Genomic DNA, 21,978 nt, shown 5'->3' with positions numbered 1-21,978 from the left:
AGGCTGGCGTGTGGTGAGTTGGCAACAAAAGGAGGAGGACAGAAGCAGGAGGAGAGGAGCAAACGCACAGGACTGAAGATTAGAATTAAAGAGGACAAAAAAAGACGAACAGGGTGACAGCATGTGCATGTAACTGACAGCATGTGTGATTTACATTTCAGCAATGAGCAGCTATAACAAGTGCAAAAGGTTTGTGTCAAAATTGCCCTGATTAACATTAGATGGGACATATTTCGATGAATAGTTCCAGACTGTCATGGCCATCTTTTTCCCACACTGAAATCCTACTGCTCAGCGGGAAGTGCGCTCAACAGTGGAAGCATCAATTTGACAAGTTTTAATTGGTGTTAGTGAATCTGAGATATGAGAATTGCACAATTAAATTAGAATTCTAACAGCCAAATTTGGAAAAAAGAGAAAATGGTCCAAAAAGCATCGTCTCACTCTAATGACTATTCATCTCTGTTCAACCGTTTGTCCTTGCCTTCTCCTTTTGCCTTGAAAAAAAATCAATTTCTTTGGACAAAGCCGCCTGACATACCCGAGTCTTTAAGAGAAATGCCAGAATCTATTTCATGGGTGATTATCTCAGTACAATCTGATACCTTAAGTAGTGGGATTATATGCAGCCGGGCTCTTTGGCGGCCCGTTGTAATGCCAGAGATCTCTTGACACGCAATCAATTGTGAATGACTGGCTGAAGTTAAAAACAAGATGGTGCGTTTTGTTCGTGACATCGCACACAACATATGGACAGAAAACACTTAGGACATGGAGAGTCTAACAGGAAACATACACCCTTCCTCCACCATTCCTCTCCATTTACCTGCCTGTGCTTCTTTCCTCCAGGTCTCTGTCCTCAGGGAAGCAAAAAGGTGCTTAACTAAAAGCAGCAGGGCTAAACTTTCCACCCTCCACAATGAGCTTCAAAAAAAGGGGAGACTAAGGCTGAACCTCTCATTAAAGTTCACAAATCCAATTGTCTTGGTGAGTCAAAGGCCAGACGAGGCTGTGATATTTGGACTTGCAGCGCTGCAGCCTACAGAGGGATGTGCAGTCTGACTAAGGACAAAACAACACCCGTCAGCAAGGAGACAAGCCAACTTGGCTCTGCTGATTGGATAAACATAGCCTTAGATTTGCCAGTTGCTGTTTACTTTCTAAGGGCAAACCAAAGGCACCTCAGATGCAAAGATCCAGTATCTCCACTCTTTCCTTTTCCGCTTCACACACCATTCTTGCACCCAAACAATAAAGTCAGTCAATCAGCCAACTCCCTCTCTCCTTCTATTCTTTCTGATATCTCTGGTGGCTTATCGGAGCATCACTGAGTGAAGTTTTATCTGACCCTGCAGGTGTCACAGCGAAACGATCCCGATGCTCACTACAACCCTGACCAGCACCTGTTCTTGGCTCCTGCCGGACGCTCTCATTGATTTTCATGATGCCAGCCAATAATTGAAAGGACATCCGTCACATTTTAATTGAAATGGCTAATCAGGTTTTATAATTGGATGGGCTTTACTTTAGTCCGCCTTTAGCGTGCCCGCTCTCCCTGTTTTTCCACACACATTCTACCAATACACCTCTCTTCCTCTCTGCTGCCTGTCACTCCATCGTTCATTTCCTCTTGACGTAATTGCTGGCAAAGAACTTTTGATTCTCTTTGTGTGTGACCTCTCTTCATGATTGACACCGGCCTGCGGATAAACTGTGGATGCGATGAGCTGTTTTCAGAGTTGACCCCGGGCCAATCTCTGTTTGTTCCCCTCTCCCTGAGCTTTCACTTCAGCTCCTGAGACTCGCTCCAGGGCTGGCTGGTAAGGGATCGGTTTCTGACTTGAGATGGGCCGGAATGGACTTATAATTCATCTCCTCTGAGGCAATGTAACTGGATCACGCTGAAGTTCGGACACTCACTGCATTTGCAGTCAGCACAGTGTTTGCACCTGATTGTCCTCAACTCTCTCTCTGCTTGCTGCTTTCTCTCCCCTGCATTGATAAATAAAAGCTTTCCAGCCTCCTGTGCTTCCTCCCAGGGCATTTATCAAGACACCTGAGAATATATTTCATCCCATGGCCAATCCTAGTCACTTGCCTGAAGATGAATAACACAGGAGTTGTTAAGGTCAGGGAAATATGGCTACTAAAACTCTCAAAGTGAACGTGACCATTACTATCTCCACAATACAGTCGTCCCATCTCTCAGCGGGTCCCAATGAAATATGGCCCAAAAGAAATGTTCAGCCATTTTTCATGCAGCCTGTGACCCCGCTCTGACAACAAACCCATGACTAAAACATCCGCTGCATCGCCACCAAATTAGATTCCCAAATTCAAAAACAGACTAAAGATAGATTAATGGTTTGATGGTTTTTGCACAATCATTTGTGACAACCCTAAAACTGGATGCTGCTGCAAATTAAGTTCATTACCCTCATTACACGCATTAAGCCAAATAATTGTTTTTATGTTGTTCTAATTTTCTATGCCTCTATTCTTTTTGTGCCCTCTAACACCTGTCTGGCAGACTGCCAGCTTATTTATTATTTTCCAGCACAGATTTTGCGTAGCCCAATCTTGGGCTCCACTTTGTTTGCTTTATGAAAATGATCCTGCCTGGGTCAGATCTGTTTATTTTTGAGCTGTTACACAAAGCATGCAGCTGCACGTTGATTCTCATATATGCAATACCGAAAACAATAACCTCATTCAACGTATGCCATTCCCTGCTTAATGAGGGAGATTAGAGACAGAGGACATTTTGAGGCAGAGTCACTACGGCTCACTCTGCAGTTGTATTGTTCGATTACACTGGAGAAGAGAAGGGTCCCTTTTGTTTCAGGGGGGAAGTTTTCCATTTCAGCTAATAGCCTGCAGACATGGTTGAAGTATGGGAGTTGCTGACAAGCCAAAACCATCTCGCTATTTTGCTTATTATAATACTTCACACAGCCGTTGTCTATGGAAACACATCTGCTGGGAACAGATTGGGACAGGCATTCTTCAGAGGCCACCGCTCTGCTCTGCACTGTCAGTGTAAATACTGAGTGACTGTGTGTGTGTGTGTGTGTGTGCATTAGGAACAATGACGAGCATCTTTGTGTATATATCTTGCCTCTCTTGGGAGGAGCTGCTGACCTTTGATGATGGCCGACTGAGCTCCCTGGTTCACTGCACCAGCCAATATTCAGCTATCGGCCGACACACACACACACACACACACACACACACACACACACACACACACACACACACACACACACACACACACACACACACACACACACACACACACACACACACACACTCTATCCACCCCCCCCCAGCTCTCCATGCATCGGTCTATCTGATCACGTCAAATGATGCGAGATACATAATTCAGTTTATTAATTCACTGGCCCATGTTAACTGAATCCCCCATTAAAAAGCAGTGTTTATCATGCAGATCAGCCAAAGAGCGTGCTATTTATAACATTTTATCCATGAGACGCCACCCTGAGACTCATCATTTCTGGATGGTAAACTGCAATATCTTCTGCGTTTGATATCTATGGGGAGCAACAGAGTTCTCCCTTCATGTCCATCTGGTCAGCTTTGGACCCTGCAGTGCCACTTTCCACTCAGCTGTCATGCTTTATGGTTTCTGATCCTGATAATATGCACGTGCCCTATTAATGACACGTGGGTTGTGGGAACACATATTTGCTTCTTCCCACTAAACCTGAAACACAGTTTGGCTTTGTAGCTATATGAAATGCACAAATAAAAACACAAATCAAAGCAGACATGCACACTGGCCATGTGTGTGCGTTTGCACGGCCTATTTGACCCATGGCACTTTACCTGGCAGGTTGTGTTTTAATCAGAAGAGAGATGGTTTAATTTTCAGCTCCAATAATAGCCTGGAGAGCATCACGACAGCGACGCAGGTGAAAAGGTTGTATATTATTTTAGCAGCAGGTGTCATACCGGTTTTATTAGAACTGATGGTCTCAAAAGGTTGCGCAGGTGTGGACGAGGCAGTAATGGTCCCCAGAAAGTTCACTTGTCGGTACAAGTGTCTTATGGAATGGACATCTTTCCTTCTGTCTATCACACAGAGCTGATACCATAAGGATATATAAAATGTTTATTGGATCTAATAAAAAGTGGAGGGGGACATTCTCAAATTGTATACAAAAACAAAAAAGGGACAGCCTTGCCCTTCCTATCTTCTCAACCGTGAGCACTTTTTTCCAGCTGGGAAAGGCTTTTTTTTTCTTGAACTATTTTGATTGCTTCTTTTGCATTGCAGAGCACCTAACATTTTTGCAGGAGTGCCCTGAATACCAAGAGTTAAAAAACACATCACCGTGATCAGCATTTTTAAAATGATTGTCCAGTCCTGTTACTTGCAGCTATCCGACTTTACCAAATGCAGTTACCGTAATCCGAACAGAACACAGGCCTTGATGTACATTTGTACACAACTTCAGATTTTAAATAGTTTTCATTAAAACAAGTTGAATATCCTCAGCTTTAATGGGTAAATAAATAACAAGACTTCATTCAATTTTGGCTGAGGTTAAAAAAAGACCTTTGCTTCTAAATCTTTTCCATTTTTGCACAGAGTTGATAAGTTGAGAGTATGGTTTGCATTACGTGGGTGGTTCGTGCACTCACTCTGTGGGCACTGCTCGCTGGTACAGTTGAGGGACTGGAGGTCGAGCCCCTGGCAGTCTTTGCCGCCAGTGCCAGGTGAGGGCTGTGTGCACTCTCTGCTCCTCCACATCGAACAGTCCGCACCACACGCCGACCACTTGCTCCACTCGCTCCAGCCTCCGTCCACTGCAAACACACACAAGAAAAAAACAAGGATGAGCACAAACACACACACACCAACTGATGCACTTCAAACACAGTTCATCAGTACAACTTTTGATTGGAAACATATGCTGAAGAGTTCTAATAAAACAACTAGAAACTCTGTACAAACATTGTGAACTGTTAAGAGTCAGCACGGTGAAGTTCAGATGCAACAGCAGTGTAGAAGCAGTGGTGTATTTGCGTGTGAGATGAGAACAACTGGTAGAATACTCTGTAGCCTTCCTGTGCAAATCCTTCGCTCTAAAATGGAAACATGGTAGGGAAAACAATATAAAGACATGCAAATCCACTTGCACACACTCTAGTCTAGCAGATGCACAGGGTGTGTAAAACTGCTGTGAAGAGCCATATTGTCTCCACTCTGCTTTCTTTGTTTATTTTTAACATGGAAATAAGATGCAATTAAGCTAAACCCCAGTGGTCTGAGGGGGCTGTGGTCTGGTATACTCAGCTGTCAACCAACTCAATATATACAGGCAAAAGAAGATTGACCCTTGGGAATGTAACCCTCTCTCTACTGACATACATCCATGCAGTATGTTTTTGTGTGGGATTTTCTGAGAGGAATCAAATCCGCCTTGGTTAGATTTCTCAGCCAAACAAGCCGTTACTGTAGCAACATTGGCATTACCTGCAGTGCATTTGAATGCAAGACACAATACAGGTGGTATTACTCTGAACAGGGACGAATGTACATTACACCTGCAGCCTATTTATGTCCACCACAACTTCAAACACACCACCATCAGCACGGGCAAAATGAAACAAATGGAAATGGGCCGGTAATTGTTCTGTGCAGGCCTGGCTGTAAGAAATATCAGCAGCTTTACCACATGCAGGGAGGGAGGCCATCTCACAAAGGTGGGGATAATTTGGCACTGTGGGTGGAGGGGTGGGGAGCTCGGCGCTGGGAGTTATAGTGAGAGTGACACAGTGCCAGGCCTAGGGAGGGTTACCATAGGGCTAATGGGAAAAAGAGCAGTAATGAGCTCTCATGGGGAAAAAAACGCCACTGTCTCGCTCACTTTCCCAAATGAAAGGGTGAAGGGGAACCAGCCAAGAATTACCACACACACACACACACACACACACACACACACACACACACACACACACACACACACACACACACACACACACACACACACACACACACACACACACACACACACACACACACACACACACACACACACACACACACACACACACACACACACACACACACACACACACACACACACACACACACACACACACACACACACACACACACACACACACACACACACACACTCCCAGCAATAAATAGTGCAGGGGGCATGACCCGGTGAGAACAGGTCTTATCTGCTGCAGGTGAGGGCCTTTGGTTAATAAAACATAAGTGAGAGAGTCACTAGGGATGGGATGCACATTATTGCATAGCTGTACCAACTTATGATATTATTTGTTTTTAAATACCAATTGGAAAATGACGTAAACGGCGCTATGAGCATATCATACCAGAAGCACAGGTGTGTGAATTAGACCCTGCTCCAAAATGTGTGTGTGTGTGTTATGGGATGCTAGGGCCTCTTTGCAGTCAGATCCATTTGGCAGAGAGAGCAGAACCAATCAGATAATTGTCCTTGTTTGGCATTGAGTGGACCCATCCGTGGGCCAGTAGGCTGATTATCCAGGCTGGGAACGAGAATGATTGAATAGCGAATTACATCCTAATGAATATATTATGTCGCCCCTCAGTTTATCCACACCAATGTGAAATGAGATCAACATCTGCCCTGATGAGGTGATGAAATTCTACTTCTCTTTTTCCACCACAAAGCAAGACTAATGGCCATGCAAATAACATTTTCAAACACGGAGATTGGAGTGGAAACAGGGTGCTGCTCATGGGAAGGTGGATGAGATACAAGCACTGCCACCCAAGGCTAAGGAAAATCAAGGAAAGATGAAGATGCATGAATAGTTCTTAATGGTTTGTCTGACTCTAAACACATGTTGCAAATATTTCAGAAAAGGCTTCTTACAGGAGCAGACGCCAGAGAAATGTTAGGATGTAAGAGGAAGGATAGTAAGTGCTTAGAATAAATGCTGCGAAGCAAGAAGATTGTCACTTTCCTTGATTTCCTTTTTAATTTAAAGGCTGAAATGTGAACCAAGCCTCATCCTTTTTCAAATGTTATCCACATCCACAGTTTTCCTTATCAAATCCCCAGAAAGAGATTGTTAGCGCTACTGCAAAAGGCACCACAGCTGATTTTCAATCATGCAGCACCACAGGTTTTAGGTCAGGCAGGTCTCTGAGGAGTGAAAGTAATACAATAGCCCAGTGGCAAGCCCCCATTTGGACATGCTGTAGGGGTGGAGGAGCAAAAGAACCCAACCATTCTTTACAGGTCAGTGGGAGGGCCTCTTTGAGGCTTTGCTGTTCAAAATGACAACGGCCACTGACGGACACAGTCCCAGATCATCGGACACCCACAGTTTCTGTGTCCTTGAGGGGAACATGAGGAGGTAGACAAGTACCACTGAGACCAGCAGGCCGTCCCTCTGCTCCCACTGTCCTGTCAACACACATGTGCACAGTATAGCCCTAATCCCAGTGTTCAAAGGCTGATTAAAAAAGCCTCCGAAAACAACAGACCCGTGTAGGGAGGGGTGGGGCTTAGTCGCAGAAATGGTTGAAATTCATAATCAGACCTTATTCTGTATTTCTATATTAAGAAATCAAATTTTTGTTCATGGTCAGGATGTAGTATGCACTCTGCGCCTACTCCCTTTTGTTAACTAAACCAATAGAACAAAACAAAATGATTATATATGTGAGATATGAAGAGGGTTAACTAAAACAAAAGGCACAGTATGATTAAAAACAGCACTGATGCGAGGCTGTCACCAGATGGCCATCGTCTTTCTACAGCGTATTGGAGTGTTTTTCTCTCATATTTATTAGGCATTCCCCTTATTTATTCCTTGGATTACATGTGAAGTCTCCTGAACAATCACTGATAATTTCCAGAGACACACACCCCCAAAGTAAAATTAGACATTTGCCTGCAGTGCAGACAGTAGACATATGGGCGCTAACTTGCATGGGTGCAACCGAAAAAAGACACACGCTTACAAGTACGCATGTACAAATACACCAGCCGCGAGTCTGTTTACTTTCCATCTCGTAGAAATCTCACGGCTCCTCTGGCAAGCCTGAGGGATCTGTACAACATTTAAATAATTCACGAGAGTTAGAAATATCTTCAGGTTGTTTGCTCTTCTCTAATACTTTAGCAACAGTCTCATTTATTTGTGTGGGGAAGGTGTCACCAAAGAAACTAAGGGGCTAACTACTTGCTGTTGGCTAAAGGTAATGTTGTTGGAAATGTTGGTGTGATCTGACATTTGGGCTCTGAAGTCAATGAAGGAGTGAGGGATGGACTGTAGATTTATGTGGGATACTTGAGCAGGATAGGATGAGATGGAGACAAAGGGAAAAGGAGAAGGCAAAGTGAGGGAAGAGAAACTGAGATAAGCTCCTGCATAGTTTGTCTACTCGCTGACTCAAGCGTAGATCTGCTCTGCTCTGAGCCTCAGGCCTTACCCTCCTCCCTTCTCCTACCCCCCCCCCCCCCCTCCTCCTCCTCCTCCTCAACTCCCTGTGTCTCTCTCAGCATGGAGCCCATCTGATCAGCCACACAGGGCTCTGCCAACTCTCATTTAACACTGTTGAGACTTAGACAAATTAAGGAGGTCGGAGCTTTTGTTCAGAGTAATTGTGAACAGACAGGTGGCAAGTTGTGTTGCTGAACAGTAGACGGTGTCGGTTTGTGAAAGTGTACATGAAGTAAGTGTGTGGAAATGTGCTTCTGTGGCTGTCGCTTGGTAATGCTCTGAAAGAAACATGCTACTTTTTGAATGTGGAACAACACATGGCCATCGGCAATTCAACATGAATGTATATATAGACTTAACCAGGCAACGCAGATACAAATTATAATTTGCCGTTGATGGTTCCAACAAGAGGTAAAGCTAAATCTGTGAGGCTATCGTTGTATTTTAGACAAAACACAGCGGAACTTCAAAAAAAAGAACAAACTAAATGTATTGTTTTGCTTATTCTTTTAAAGATCAAATGCTGTGGGCTAAATGCACTAGAGAGCTCACAGTCAACAGAGAATTTGAATCTATATAATTAATGAACTCTTGAAACAAGAGTGGAATTAAATGTAATTTTAATAAGGCAACTCAAAAACAAAAGTTAATGAGTAAAGATTCCTTTCAAGGCTATATTAAAAATAAATAAATACAAAATAAATAAATAAAATATTTCTGAATCCAAATGTCAGCCGTGTCTAAAATAATTACATGATGTCTTTCTGCAGCATTACAGCTCTCCATGTAATTTATTCTTCCCAAGTCTCAAATGGGATGAAATCTCCTTCTACTGTGAGTGAGGTGGATCAGAGATGCGGATGCTATAAGCAAAGTGATAATTCAAATAGTTAATCCAGTATGATGACGGGCTGTGAGTGTGCGCTGGGTGACAGAAGATGGGAGCGGTCAGTTCATCTCGAGGGACTTCAATGGCATGTGTGTACACAACGGTACTACTTGTAGAAGGAAACAACAGCCCGTCATCCTGGGACTCTGGCGCAGTGGCCCTGGCCTTGAGGGGAGCCCCCTCTGGGGTGGGACAGCTGGGGCGGTCTGTGCCCTGATGTTCTGTCTGAGGTAACGAGTGAGAAAAGAAGGCAGAGGCTTCTCTGCTGCCAAACAACAGGACTGAGAGAGGTGTGAGCAGGGTCACATCTCTGTAACGTCTCATCAAGAGAAAAAAGAAGCTCTCTCTTTTTCAAAGTCTCTGCAAACTGAGTTTATAGGGCACAATGCAACAATTTCTGCAACAGCACCCTAAGGGTTTGAATTACACACTTTCTCATTGTGGGGCTAGTGAAAGAGAGGGGCGGGCTTTAGTCTAACAACAGCGGCTTGGACTGACATTAATCTCTTTAAGCTCATGGAGGTCAGTATCCTGCGTTGCTGTGGGGGAATGTCAAGCATCCCTGGACACCCCTCTAATTCCATTACTCGTGGTTACAGCGCTAATAATTCCAAATCCATCCAGATAGTGTCCTGATGGAGCATCACGCACCGCTGTGCTCCCTTTGTCTTCCTCCTCCTGCTGTATTCCAGTGGGCCATGTTACTTACACACCAGCTTGACATCGAGTGATGTCTTTACATGGGAGATGTGTAACACAACGCCCTGATTCACCGAGGAAGATAACCTTTGTTTTAGGCTGGGAGAAGCTGCCACTGCCAGAGGTGTTGGGTTTCCCTCTCTTTACCGAGCGTGGGAGATTTCTCATGCGGTCAGCACGGCTGCAGAGCCTTGGCTATATGTCCACACACTGATCTGCTGGCAGCTAAACAGCAAGCTCTTGTACAAACTGGGGCCTCTTTCTACTTCTTTCTCAGTTTTCCTGTCCTCTCAATCACTCTGCGCTTTGTTCCCGCCTTCCTTACACTATATCTGATTCCATCCGTCTATCCTTGCTTTCACCTTATACCTCCTTTTTCCTATCCAGCTATCTCTCTCTGTCAGGGGGCTAATGTGGTACTGCAAATGAAGCAGCTTGACTTCCATCTCAGGCTACCAGAGATCGATATGTGTTGCTCAGTATCAGGCAGGACACTCTCTGCCTCCCTGACGCTCCTACAGGGTAGAACAGGCAGGCAAATGAAACACCCTTAGCTCCCCACACACAACCATGGCACAGAGGCCACCATCATTCAGATTTTTATTGCCCATATTTACTACAGAGCTTGCGCAGAAAACAATAACACATGTACTCGCCGGTCTGACACAATGCCTGGCTTGGACCATGTCTCTTAAAGCAGACAGGTCTCTGAAATAGAAGCGTGGTCTGAGGCCAGAGCAGCAGATAAGGAGATATGTGAACAAAGAATAAATCAGTTTTTAGGATGCGACTGTGAAGACTAATAAACTCTGACATTGCTGTGTAAGCGGTCTAATTGCAGGAAACAACAGAAGCACTAGCATCTAAGGTAAGACCTAGTTGCTGGTATAGAAGGCAGCCAAAATAAAGATGAATTGATGACTTCTAGATGCAAAGAAATGCAAAAAGGAAGCCACAGGAAGCCAAGCGCCACAGGACAAACGGGGTTGCCTGGGAGTTACCTGGACAGGTGGCCACACAGGCACTTTTCTGGACGTTCTGCCCCTCACAGGATGTGCCTCCATTCAGTGGCGTGGGGTTGGTGCAGCTCCGACTCCTCTTCTGCCAGCCGCGCCCACACACAGCACTGCAGGACGACCAGGTGGTCCACGTGGACCAGCCGCCGTTGACTGTCAGACCATGCCAGGGGTGGCAGGGATGAAGTGGGTGAGGGAGGAAGGTTGGGAGGGAGGGATGGATGAAGGGACAGAGCAGCCAGGATTACCCGACATGCACCAAGGAAAAGAGGTGTGTTGTGCTAGAATAATCGTGACTGCTGTTACACTGTGGCTCAGCACTGTAAGGTGAACTAATGGAAGAGCAATTGCAAAGGGGGGGCAGCTTCCTGTGTCCGTGTTGGAAATACTGCAGTGAAAACAAAATGGCTTCAACGGGAAACAGAAAATAACTTGACAGCTTGCCATCTTTGACCTTATCTCTGAGGAAGACACCGTTTCTGCAAACTAACTAGAGGACATTTTAGGTAGCCCTCTAAATCTCAGAGGTAATGCAAGATATTATTCAAGACATTGATATTATATACAGGATAACAGCTACAAATAAATGCTTGGAAAGGCTCAGACTACTGAAAAATAAATACATCATTGTTGTTCAAATTCTTTCCCTCATCCACTGCTTATTTTCCACGTCATTCAACTCAAGTATTTTTTGAATTGACATTTAGTCCTCTTTTCTATTTCAAACTGAAATGCACTTTGCTGAACCTTATCCACCTATTGGCACATAATTGCAGCTATATCGTTCAATCTCAGCGGGTGATTACATCAAACCACGCTGGTTTAATTCTAATCAGCTCCTTCCTGTACATCCTGTGTTTGCCCCGGCTTATAAGATACCGAGATTCCTGATTTATTGACTTGCACAGCGCTGTCGTTCCTTCTCTGTACATACTCCCTTCCTAATTTCCCCCCCTAACTCTCTCCTTTGCTTGTCGTGGCTGAATCATTTCCTTGCCCTCTCTATGCGATTGATTGCCCGCCACGGCGAGGTAAATTGCCAAGCAACTCGGCCCCTGATTACCTCTTAGCGCAGAGTGCAGTCACACCAGCCAGGCCTTGTTAAAATGCATCTCTGGCCCCCCGTTGAACCCTCTCTGAAAAGTAGCAGTTATTATGACTTGCTACAGCTAGCTTGATCAGTTAGCATGGTGGACTGTGAAGCTCTCGGTAATGGATCTTTCTTCTCTTTCTTTTTTTTGAACCAGACCACTTCCATTGTGATCTAACATCAATCTTTGCTACAATGGTAATACATTTGTCCTTTTGTCAGGAACACATGCAAATCTGACATGCATGCACCACTACCAATTTCTTCACAATTTGTCAGGTTGTTGAGAGCAAACACCATTTCATTTCATAACTATTGTATTTTTGACATTACGATAAAAGGCACACAATTAGAATGCTCTTGCCTCTGCAGTCATTTCATCTGTTGATTTGTAGATCTGCAGAGCTTTTAACAACAAGCTAATCAATTATAATCAACAGTACAAATATTTTTATTTTGTTTTTTTCATTACACTCAAGGCTCAGTGTGTATTGACTGCATGTTCAACACATTTCATTTCAAATCGTTCACTGCTAAAATGCACATGCCTTTGCTTTGACCATCATTTGCAGTCATACATATTAAAAATCAGCCTAAAAATAAAACACTTAAAAGTCGTTTGTCAAAGTTCCTAAGTACAGAGATCCCCCTGAACTGCTGATTTTGTTTTCATTCTTTAATATTAAATACTTAGTCTTTTTTTATCTTTATAGAGTAAAAACACACTAGACATTTTCTCATTCTAGTTCATCGTTGTCATTATTTTCCTTCATATTCAAACCGCTAAAGCCCTCAATTGATGACCTTCATGTTACAAACTAAGCTCATGTGGTCCCAATTTGAATTCATCCTACACCTTTAAATCCATTGAGATGTTGTCGGACTTCAATTTTAAGTGAAAATACATTCAATTATAAATCATGTAGCTATAACCTAAATTTTAAGAACTGCAAAAGATAATCATTTTTTATCAGATAATTCCCACTGACACCCTCATTTCCCAAGGGATATGAATACCTATAGTGCACCCCTTTCATGTTCTGTATTTGAATTGATGTCAAATATTGTATAAACTCACATATAAACCTTGATATCATTTTATAGCAGAATTGATGCAGAAGTTTGCATACTCCCCCATAATGCTTTGCCATATGTTGCATTTTTGACACTGTCAAGATGTCTTGTTCTGACTAGATAGTATCGGTTCTTCTGGCAGCCTAGATAAAAACGAACCGTGTCAGACACTGTGCCAGATTCTATATTTTTCAAATGCTACAAAGTTGCTTTCATGATCCGTATCCTCGTGATTTCCTGTTTGCATATCCAGTGGCTGAGAATAACGTCTGGCTTCAATGTATGCAAAAATAAAAAGCCAGCACCCAAGAAACCCTCTGTGATAAAAAATATGCTGTTTCTCAGAATTTTAATCCAGATCAGTCTGCCTATTGAGTCAAGTAATTATTTACAGTTTGCATTTATTTCACTTCTCGTCCCGTATTGGATTCACTACAAAGAATGGCAGCACGGAGATTGAAGCTGGCAGAGTGGATGCCAGTAACATTTTAAGCGGTGCTAATTAATGTGCAGATACACTACTATGTCTTTATGTGGTTATTGTTTTGTGGATAGAAGAGCTGTATCATGCTGGTTGACACTGTATGTCATTATGTGTAACACTGCATATTGTTTTTAAAACTTCCCTGTAGAATCTGCCGTGTTTCCTCCATGCAGGCGAACATGCAGGGTTATTGTTAGACTTTGGGATAACGGAAGCACATGCAAGCAATACTCAATACATTTAAGCTGCTTTGATGTTTCGCATATTTGGAAGCTGCCTAACTCCAGAGTTTTCATTACTGTGTGTAGTCCGCTTTGACACCTGTTGAAAGTAGTTTTCACCTACCATAGACGAGGACCGTGGCAGAGTTGCTTTTGCGGCGAGCTACGATGTTTTTAGCCACACATGTGTAGTTCCCAGTGTCCCCCAGCCGGGCTTTTTTGATGACGAGATTATGGTCAGTTGTAATGAAAAAATTGAGGTCGCTCTCTGGGTTGATCACATCCTCGTTTCTCTGCCACTCCACCTGAAAATATGTTAGAAAAAGGTCAAAATTCACCGAAACTGAATAGAAACCGTCTCCCCTCCCACGCCGTTCTACAGGGATCGCACATGCTGGGGATTGGATTTTTTTTAATACATTGAACGGAAGAGCAGTGCAGTTTTTAATCAAACTGAGAAAAATGAATAACAAATGTAACTTGGTGTTATACGGACACTGAGATGGAATTAATGAATCCGTATCCCGTTCTGATTCTTATATTTATAGTTATTTATATGTGGGGATGTAGCTTTTATTGTGTAGCTGATGGAGATCTCTGTAGCTGTTGGTGGTCTGAGAATGAAACTAATCATGCTTTGTGTAGTTTTCTGTGCCCTCTTGCACAAGCCAAAACTGATGTTATTCTTTTTTTGGTGTACTTTCAGATTGGTTTGCTTGTTTTCTTGCTCTCACTTGACCTCATGTCTCGTCTCGAGAGTAGCTACGGTACAGCAGCATTGTTGTGCGTATTACTGCCAGTTGCAATGCCGCATATAATTGGGCTTTCCTCCTCTTGTGCACTATCCTTGTTTTCTCCCGTGGTGACTTCTGCTCTGATGTTCTTTTCTCTTGAACTGCACTTGGCACCTACGTTCCCATTTCTTTGCACACTGTCCCTACATTGTCGAGCTGTGATTGGCTAGTCTGCTGCTCACGGTCTCTGGGCTGTCTGAGTGGCTGGCCTAACCTCCTCTTGTGTTGTTATTAGAGCAGTTAGTGCCTATATGGGACAGGGAGGACGCAGCAGAAGAAGTGAAACAGCTGGCCCCTGTCTGGTCCTCTAAACACAGACACACAGCACCAACAGACGTAAAGAGAAAGGGACAGAGTTGAGCGGAACAAGAGTGTACGAGACACACAGGACGTGGAGAGACGGCAGAGCAATAGGGAATGAGATAGGGAGAGAGGGAGGCAAATAGACCCATTAATTATGGATAGGCCTTTAGAGATGCCAAACGGGGAGTGAAGCCTCCAAGCCTATCCTGAGTGATGGGACGATACGCTGTGATATACGGCTTCTCAGAGATGTAAGAGAGATAATAAATCAATAATGGGGAATAATTAGAGGTGTAATTTAACCGTACAGGATTGACTGTTCCCTGCAGGAGCATGGAGATGCTGGGGAGCTAACCCTGAGATAGTTTTTGCACTACTGGTGAGGAAAGGGTAAAGGGATGCTAGATGCAGACCTATAAATATCTTCTGTATCCGTGTCTCACCTCGGCTTGTGGCACTCCCTCGGGGGGATGGCAGCGCAGTAACACCTCCTGGTCCAATGCCACCTCTTTACCCTGCGGCTCCTCCTCAAAGTTCTTTCTCAGGTCTGAAAAAAGACAAGGAGAGACAAAACCAATTAGGATGTTTGTATAAGCGTGTGAGATTCAAAATGAAATACTTCCTTTCACAAAACTTGGCTTGGAGAGGTTTCAAAATCTCCTTCTCTCTAGAAATGTCCACCCATGGCGTCGCTGAGCATGTCGCACTCCAGTTGGCCCCTAAGCCACACAGGGATCTGTGGCACCAACCATGTTGCTTATTACAGGCAGCCTGGCTGGTTCAGAAAATGCTTGTGTGCTGCCAGAGGGGCCCGGCATCAAGCAAAAGCAATTGCATTACCCCTCACTCCTCCCCTACCACACACTCTGCTCTCTCCAGCCTCCGCCAGCCCCCAGCTTCCATCTGTATGAGGGCTCGGAGCAGCCGCACGAAAACACAGCCCTGAGGCGCCTGGACAAGAGCTCCTGCAAGCCTGGCTGCCTGCATGGGGCTTCACATTACGTCTCATTGGAAACTCTGTTGCATCAAGTCCTGCTATACAATTGTCCGTAAGCCCAGGTTGTAAATTACACAGGTAAAACTGACAATGCTTATTTGCTTATTTCTCCCAAGCGAAAATGAATGCAAGGCCATTTGTATAAAATGAGATGGACAGGATGCTCATAGCTGGAAGGTTAGAGCACATTTGAAGTGTTCACCCCGGGTTATGAATCAGTAATGTGTTATTGTGTTGTGAGGGGCTGTGGGTGTGGCTTTGAGCCGCCAGTGCATTTTCTAAAACAGATGTTGTGCGTGTCCTGACCAATCATTACATTAGGAAAAGCAGAGAGTTTCATGACATTCAATTGAATTAAAAGTGATATAACTGGACTGGAGGAGACTTCAGATATAACACTCCTGGAAGGCTCACATGTATGCGGGATGTGTATGTGTGTGCACGCAAACATCATGTTTTTAGGCGCGTGTGCGTGGCCTTATCTTACATGGAACTCTTTGTTAAGCTTGCAAACGGGGTCGGATAATGAATGTGTTTTTTCAAATGATTTGGAGACAGTGCTGTGGGAGGCTCTGTGTGGAATAATGCATATTTATGTGGGAATAAATAGGCAGAATGCTTTAAAATGCTCAAATGTAAAATGGCTTCTCCTAATAAAGCTTTTGAGGCTGAGCGAGGGATGCGTCTGTGTTCCCCAGACAGATTTATGATTACTGCACAGCAATAGATTTCGAATCTCTGTTTATTCCCTGTTACTTTCACAGGGATCATCGCTGATATACTGTAACCAGGGAAAAATATGCTCATGATTCAGTGTTTTTCCCCCCCCCTCAAAGACTCCCTTTAAAACAGATGCATTACTCTCTGTAAATAGTTTCTTAATAAGCACAATTGCCTAAAGATGATTTAGGTAAATTGTAATCACAGTAATGCACTGTAGTGTACTGATCATTATTGCTTCTGGGCGAGTTGTTAAATGAAAGTTACTCACTCCACAACCACGCAAGGTGAAAAATCATCATGTTAATATGCTCTAATTACAAACAGACATGCAATATGTTGCAGAAATAGCATTTGTAATCACACAGTGAGGGTTTTAAAGTACACTCACAAGCAATCCTGATGTACGCTTTTTGGCTCTTCTGCGTTCCGGTGGTGCTCCAGGCGACGCACTGACACCAGTACTCATCCAGACCGAAGATCTTCTCCACCTGCTGTCTGGTTATGTCAATTGTCACCTGCATGATTGGCAGCGCTGCAAAGCAAACACAGGAAGTAATCAAAATGGTGAAAGGAGGGGTGTAGGGGGATCAAGTTTATCCCGATCAGCTCGTTTGACGGCGCCAACAAATGAATACCATGAATATTTCTTCACAAAGAAAACAAATGAGCTCTTCTGAATCCTTTAGTACATTTTGTACCTTGAACCAAATCGGCAAAGTAATTTAAGAAGAAAAAAAGGTTTGCAGAATAAACAAGCAGAGAGCCATAATCATATATAAACAGAGAGCTTGTTAACCGAGGAAAATGAGGAGAGAGGCTCACAGCTATCCTTGGTGTAATTCGGAAGGCGTTAAAACACCAACAGTTGGAAAGGAACAAGGAAGCGCTAAACAAACACTCTACAAACAAAAATACTCAGCACGACCTGCCTCTATTATTAAATCCAGGAGGGGAAAAGAGTTCACAATCTATGGAGCATATCCACAACAGTGTTGATGTAAGCTTTATTGCTTTTCAAGTAAAGACATCGCATCTCTAAACAAAAGAAAATTGCGAGAAAATCCATTCTGCTTAACTGTCCAAACAACATAGTGTTGTTAGAGTCCCATCTTTTCTGATATTTCAGAAGCAATCCTTCATTTCATTTTCCCTTGACCTTTTATTTGGGACCTGTAATCCAGGGGTATTTTTTATATATTGAGCTACGACCTTGATCCCTACGACGTGTCCTACTTTCTCTTCCCTCTGATCAAGAGATTGCTGTGTTTCCCTCAGCTTCCAGCCCTCTTTGTCCCCGTCTCATCTTTACTATCCGGGGTCTTTTGGAGAGAGAGGTGTTGAACCTTTTTTTTTATGAACACAGAACATTTAAAAGAGAGAGCACATATAAAAGGCTGTATATTTAAGTCTCAATGTAAAGCTGCTCTTCTACTGCCATTTACATAAAGGCATTTTGTGACACTACCCTCACACGCTTGATCTGTCTGCTGTTATCATTCCCCGCTCCAGACTGAGGCGTTTGGTTAAGTGGCACCTATCAGGCCATCAAACCTATACAGTAATTACAGAAAGCACTTGTGCTGACACACAGAGCATTGAACAAACTGAAAACGGGGATTTTTTAGTAAACAATTTGAGGCAAAGTGTGCATGGACCTGTAGAGGCCTTTGTCCCATTGGTGACATAAGCTGTCAGGAAGGAAAGCAGAGTGGCTCCATATAGCAGCCACACGTTGATAAGTGGCTGTAAGGGTCACTGGCAGACCCCCCCATGTATTAGCGTCTAAATGTAGTTGATTCTCGTTAAATGTGAGTACACCTGCAGTAAATCTAGCCCTGAAGCACCACTTCAAGCATTAACAGCATCCCTTACTGTGTGCAAGATTACACCAATATGTTAGTCTGTATAAAAAAAAGAAAAAGGAGAAAGAAATTATTTGTTTTTTGTTCCCATTGGCTTTAATAATTCAGCCAAATAACTGTTAAAAAAGGTTGAAATAAAAGGCTGGATGGAAGAATTCACTCTCATTTACTTTCTTTCTCTCTCGACTCCAGCTCTTGTGTGTGTGTGTGTGTGTGTGTGTGTGTGTGTGTGTGTGTGTGTGTGTGTGTGTGTGTGTGTGTCACATACTGAGAGCACCTCGATGCTAAAATAAATGCCCAAAGTACCAAAATGGGCACTACTAGGAATCAACAAATGGAGCAGAAGAAACCCCCCTCTTTGAATCAGCAGCATAGCAACATTTAGCTTTCACTCTAAAACATAAGAAATAAAATAACATGTGTAGACATTTTTTGGAGCTCTCTACATATACATATATCTGAGAACAATGGTTATCTCTGCAGTTGCATTTTGTGTGTTCCACAAAAAAGTCAGCTGGGGATTCAACAGAAAAAATGAAATGAAGTTTAATGTAGCAGGAGCAGCAGTTTTTTTTGACACATACACTTATTTACAGTTCACGCAGCAATGTGCTATTTACATCTCCCTCACTGGAGAGGGATTTAGAAGGGGTGTTATATTTAGTTTTATGTGTGCTTGCTATAAGTCTATGCTATGCACACATGGCTGGAACAATAATACAGTTGCAGTCTGGAGATCAATCTTTGCGCACTCAAACCTGAAAGTTCAATGAAACTTAATTCTGACACTTATGGCCGTGGATACAAGGAACAATGGAAACATCGGATTTAGACTTAGCTCAGCCGTTTATGTGGGCAAAATAATTGGGGAAAACATCTGAATACATACATTTTGAATTTATCAATAAGCGGTGTTCAGTGGTTATACGGCTGTACTTACCCTAGAAATTAATTTGATTAATGAAAACCTTCCTTATTCATTGAGCTAGAGGCTGAAAGGAACAGATGAGTATGGAGATGCAAAGAATGAACAATAGGGACCTGAAGTGAGAAATCCTGAGAGGAGCAATTTTAAGCTCTCCGTGCCGGGGTAATTGCATTCCGTTTTCTTATCTCTTCCCGTCTCCATAATTACCTGCTTTCTGTGTCCGACACCTTCCAGTAACACTGCTGTGACTCACTCTGTCCAATTTCACTCCAATTAATAAGTAGGACAAAATAATCTCATCACTTTGTGAACAAAATGGGATTGTAATTTTTATAGCAGTTAATAATGATAGGACAGGCTGCTATTTACTGTTTTCCAAAGTCTATGCCACTGGGAGGACTGTAAGCAAAACACAACTTTATGAAAACCACTCAAAGGTGACTGATGTGGCAACTACACCACTGATTCATATAAAGCTATGTTAGGTATGTTTGGAAAATGCACACCCTTTTGACTAAGTAATATCAATATAGAGACCTGTGCTCAGCTGCCTCCAAGGTGTTCGGAACTAAAGAGTGTAAGATAGTAAATTTCAAACTTTTTTTTTTTTTACCTTTCCTGCAAGATATTCAGCGTTCACTTAACATTCCTGTTAAACGATAATTAAAACATGACATGATTCCCCCAGCCTTCGGTTTGATCTGCAGTGCATTTATAAATGAGCTCATATCCAGAAACCGCAGTGAAATTAAAACTTTAAAGGATGATTATGTGATTGACACTGTGTGAATTCTGGGCTTACAGCTGGAACCCTGGAGAGCTAATGTTTTATGATTGGCGTGCAATGTGGCAACTTAGTCAGCTGTACTTACCCACAATATATAAAAGATCTCCAAGCTTTTTAATATTACACTGCAATTAACAAGTATTGCATGCTTGCACACAGACATATCAGTGCCAATATCAACAGTAAGCTACTGTCTTTTGGTAGTAGATACAAATTCACACCCGATCTGAAAACGCTTGATTAATATGCATAACATGTTCTTTGACACATTGATACAATTAAAACCAGCAGTTCCAAATAGTACACTAGTACATACACAATTAGTTCAAAAAGGCACAGCATTTCATCAATCCTTGTATATATAGAGTCTTTTTAAAGTGGTCACTGCTATTGTATTTATGTGCATACAAGACAGATAATTCAGGAAGTATTAGTGAAAAATTACACTCCAGTTTATCTCTGAGACTAAAACAAGGAGAATTCCAGACCCAATGTTGTGATGTCTGTTATCCAAAACCCCTCCAACACCCCGTTAACCTGCAAAGAAATGCCAATTGCTCAGAATATACACAGTCCCTGCAACAAACAGAAGAATGTGGCTAATTATTATGCAGAATAACTACAATATCTTATCTCCTGGTATGTCTTCACCCGCCCTACTCTGCCTCTGATTGGCTACTTCTGATTTGTTGCCTTCGCTTGCCTTTAGGCAGATTAGTTGGCATCAGGGTAAACCTATCAGACAAGCCTACTATCAAAGTCTAAAGATTATTTTATGAAGTAAATAAAGCTAAATGACTGTGAAAGTGTGAATTTGAAAAGGACGATTTGCACGTAAAGCAGAAAGTGAAGCTGCATGGCTTGTATCTAAAGGAGCATCTGTAAAAGCATCCAGGCTCTGCACTATGAAAGACGCCATCCAGGCAAACACACTATTCTGCCTCAAGACGTTCTGACTTTTAACAAATATAACGAAAGGAATAAAAAAAAAAAAGACTGGAAGAGATGCAGAGTGGATGAGATCATGAATTAACTGACCTCACTATGTACGCAGGAGCTTGTTGCACAGTCTTCAGGCAACAGAGTACAAGAAAAGCTATTACTGGAGCCATTGGCACACAAAAACACACAAAGGATGCAGCAACATTTACTGTACTGTGCTCTATAGGCGTCTGCAGCAAAAACAAGATTATTTACACATGCACTCCAGTCAAATGTAAAAATAGCCCTTACAGTAACAAAAAAGGTAAGAGTCAAACTGTGAGTGACGGGAACATGGACATCTTTGTGTGTGATTGTAGGATGAATTTCCTCTTAAACCAGCAGAGGCTCAACACACAGAGGGTAAACATCATTGGACTCAATCCCGGGTGAGTCGATATTGGGATTGTCTGAGTGCGGGACTTTATTTTTCTCTCCCTCACTCTTGTTTTCGCAGGCAGTGACCTCAATTCCGTAGGGGTCATTTGCTTATCAAAGGCAAGGACTGGAACTCGCAGGTCCTGAGTGTGTGTTTCATTGTGACCAAGGAAATTCAATTAGGCGGCATCCCTACTGTGTGTGTTGCTGGGATTCATCAGTGGATATAGAGGGATTAAGGTTGGGTGATTCTACATCAGGGGAATACACCATT

General features: G+C 43.0%; 1 protein-coding gene across 5 annotated transcripts in view; it reads right to left on the bottom strand.

Annotated features, from left to right (window-relative positions):
• The window catches only part of unc5a (unc-5 netrin receptor A), a 124,097-nt gene that overhangs the window by 23,567 nt on the left and 78,552 nt on the right, over nucleotides 1–21,978 (bottom strand). For 2 of the 5 annotated variants that reach the window (XM_063875928.1, XM_063875929.1), the window contains exons 3-7: nucleotides 17,157–17,300; nucleotides 15,492–15,595; nucleotides 14,076–14,256; nucleotides 11,068–11,235; nucleotides 4,666–4,830 (exon numbers count right to left, since the gene is read on the bottom strand). In XM_063875928.1, coding sequence (XP_063731998.1) covers nucleotides 4,666–4,830; nucleotides 11,068–11,235; nucleotides 14,076–14,256; nucleotides 15,492–15,595; nucleotides 17,157–17,300 — 762 coding nt within the window. The remainder of the gene's footprint in view (nucleotides 1–4,665; nucleotides 4,831–11,067; nucleotides 11,236–14,075; nucleotides 14,257–15,491; nucleotides 15,596–17,156; nucleotides 17,301–21,978) is intronic. The other 3 variants (XM_063875930.1, XM_063875931.1, XM_063875932.1) reach the window with 2 other exon arrangements.

This window comes from Eleginops maclovinus, chromosome 23, assembly GCF_036324505.1.
Source record: "Eleginops maclovinus isolate JMC-PN-2008 ecotype Puerto Natales chromosome 23, JC_Emac_rtc_rv5, whole genome shotgun sequence".
Lineage (NCBI taxonomy): Eukaryota > Metazoa > Chordata > Actinopteri > Perciformes > Eleginopidae > Eleginops > Eleginops maclovinus.
Note: the sequence above shows the minus strand (reverse complement) of the source record. Positions and strands in the feature narration are given on the sequence as shown.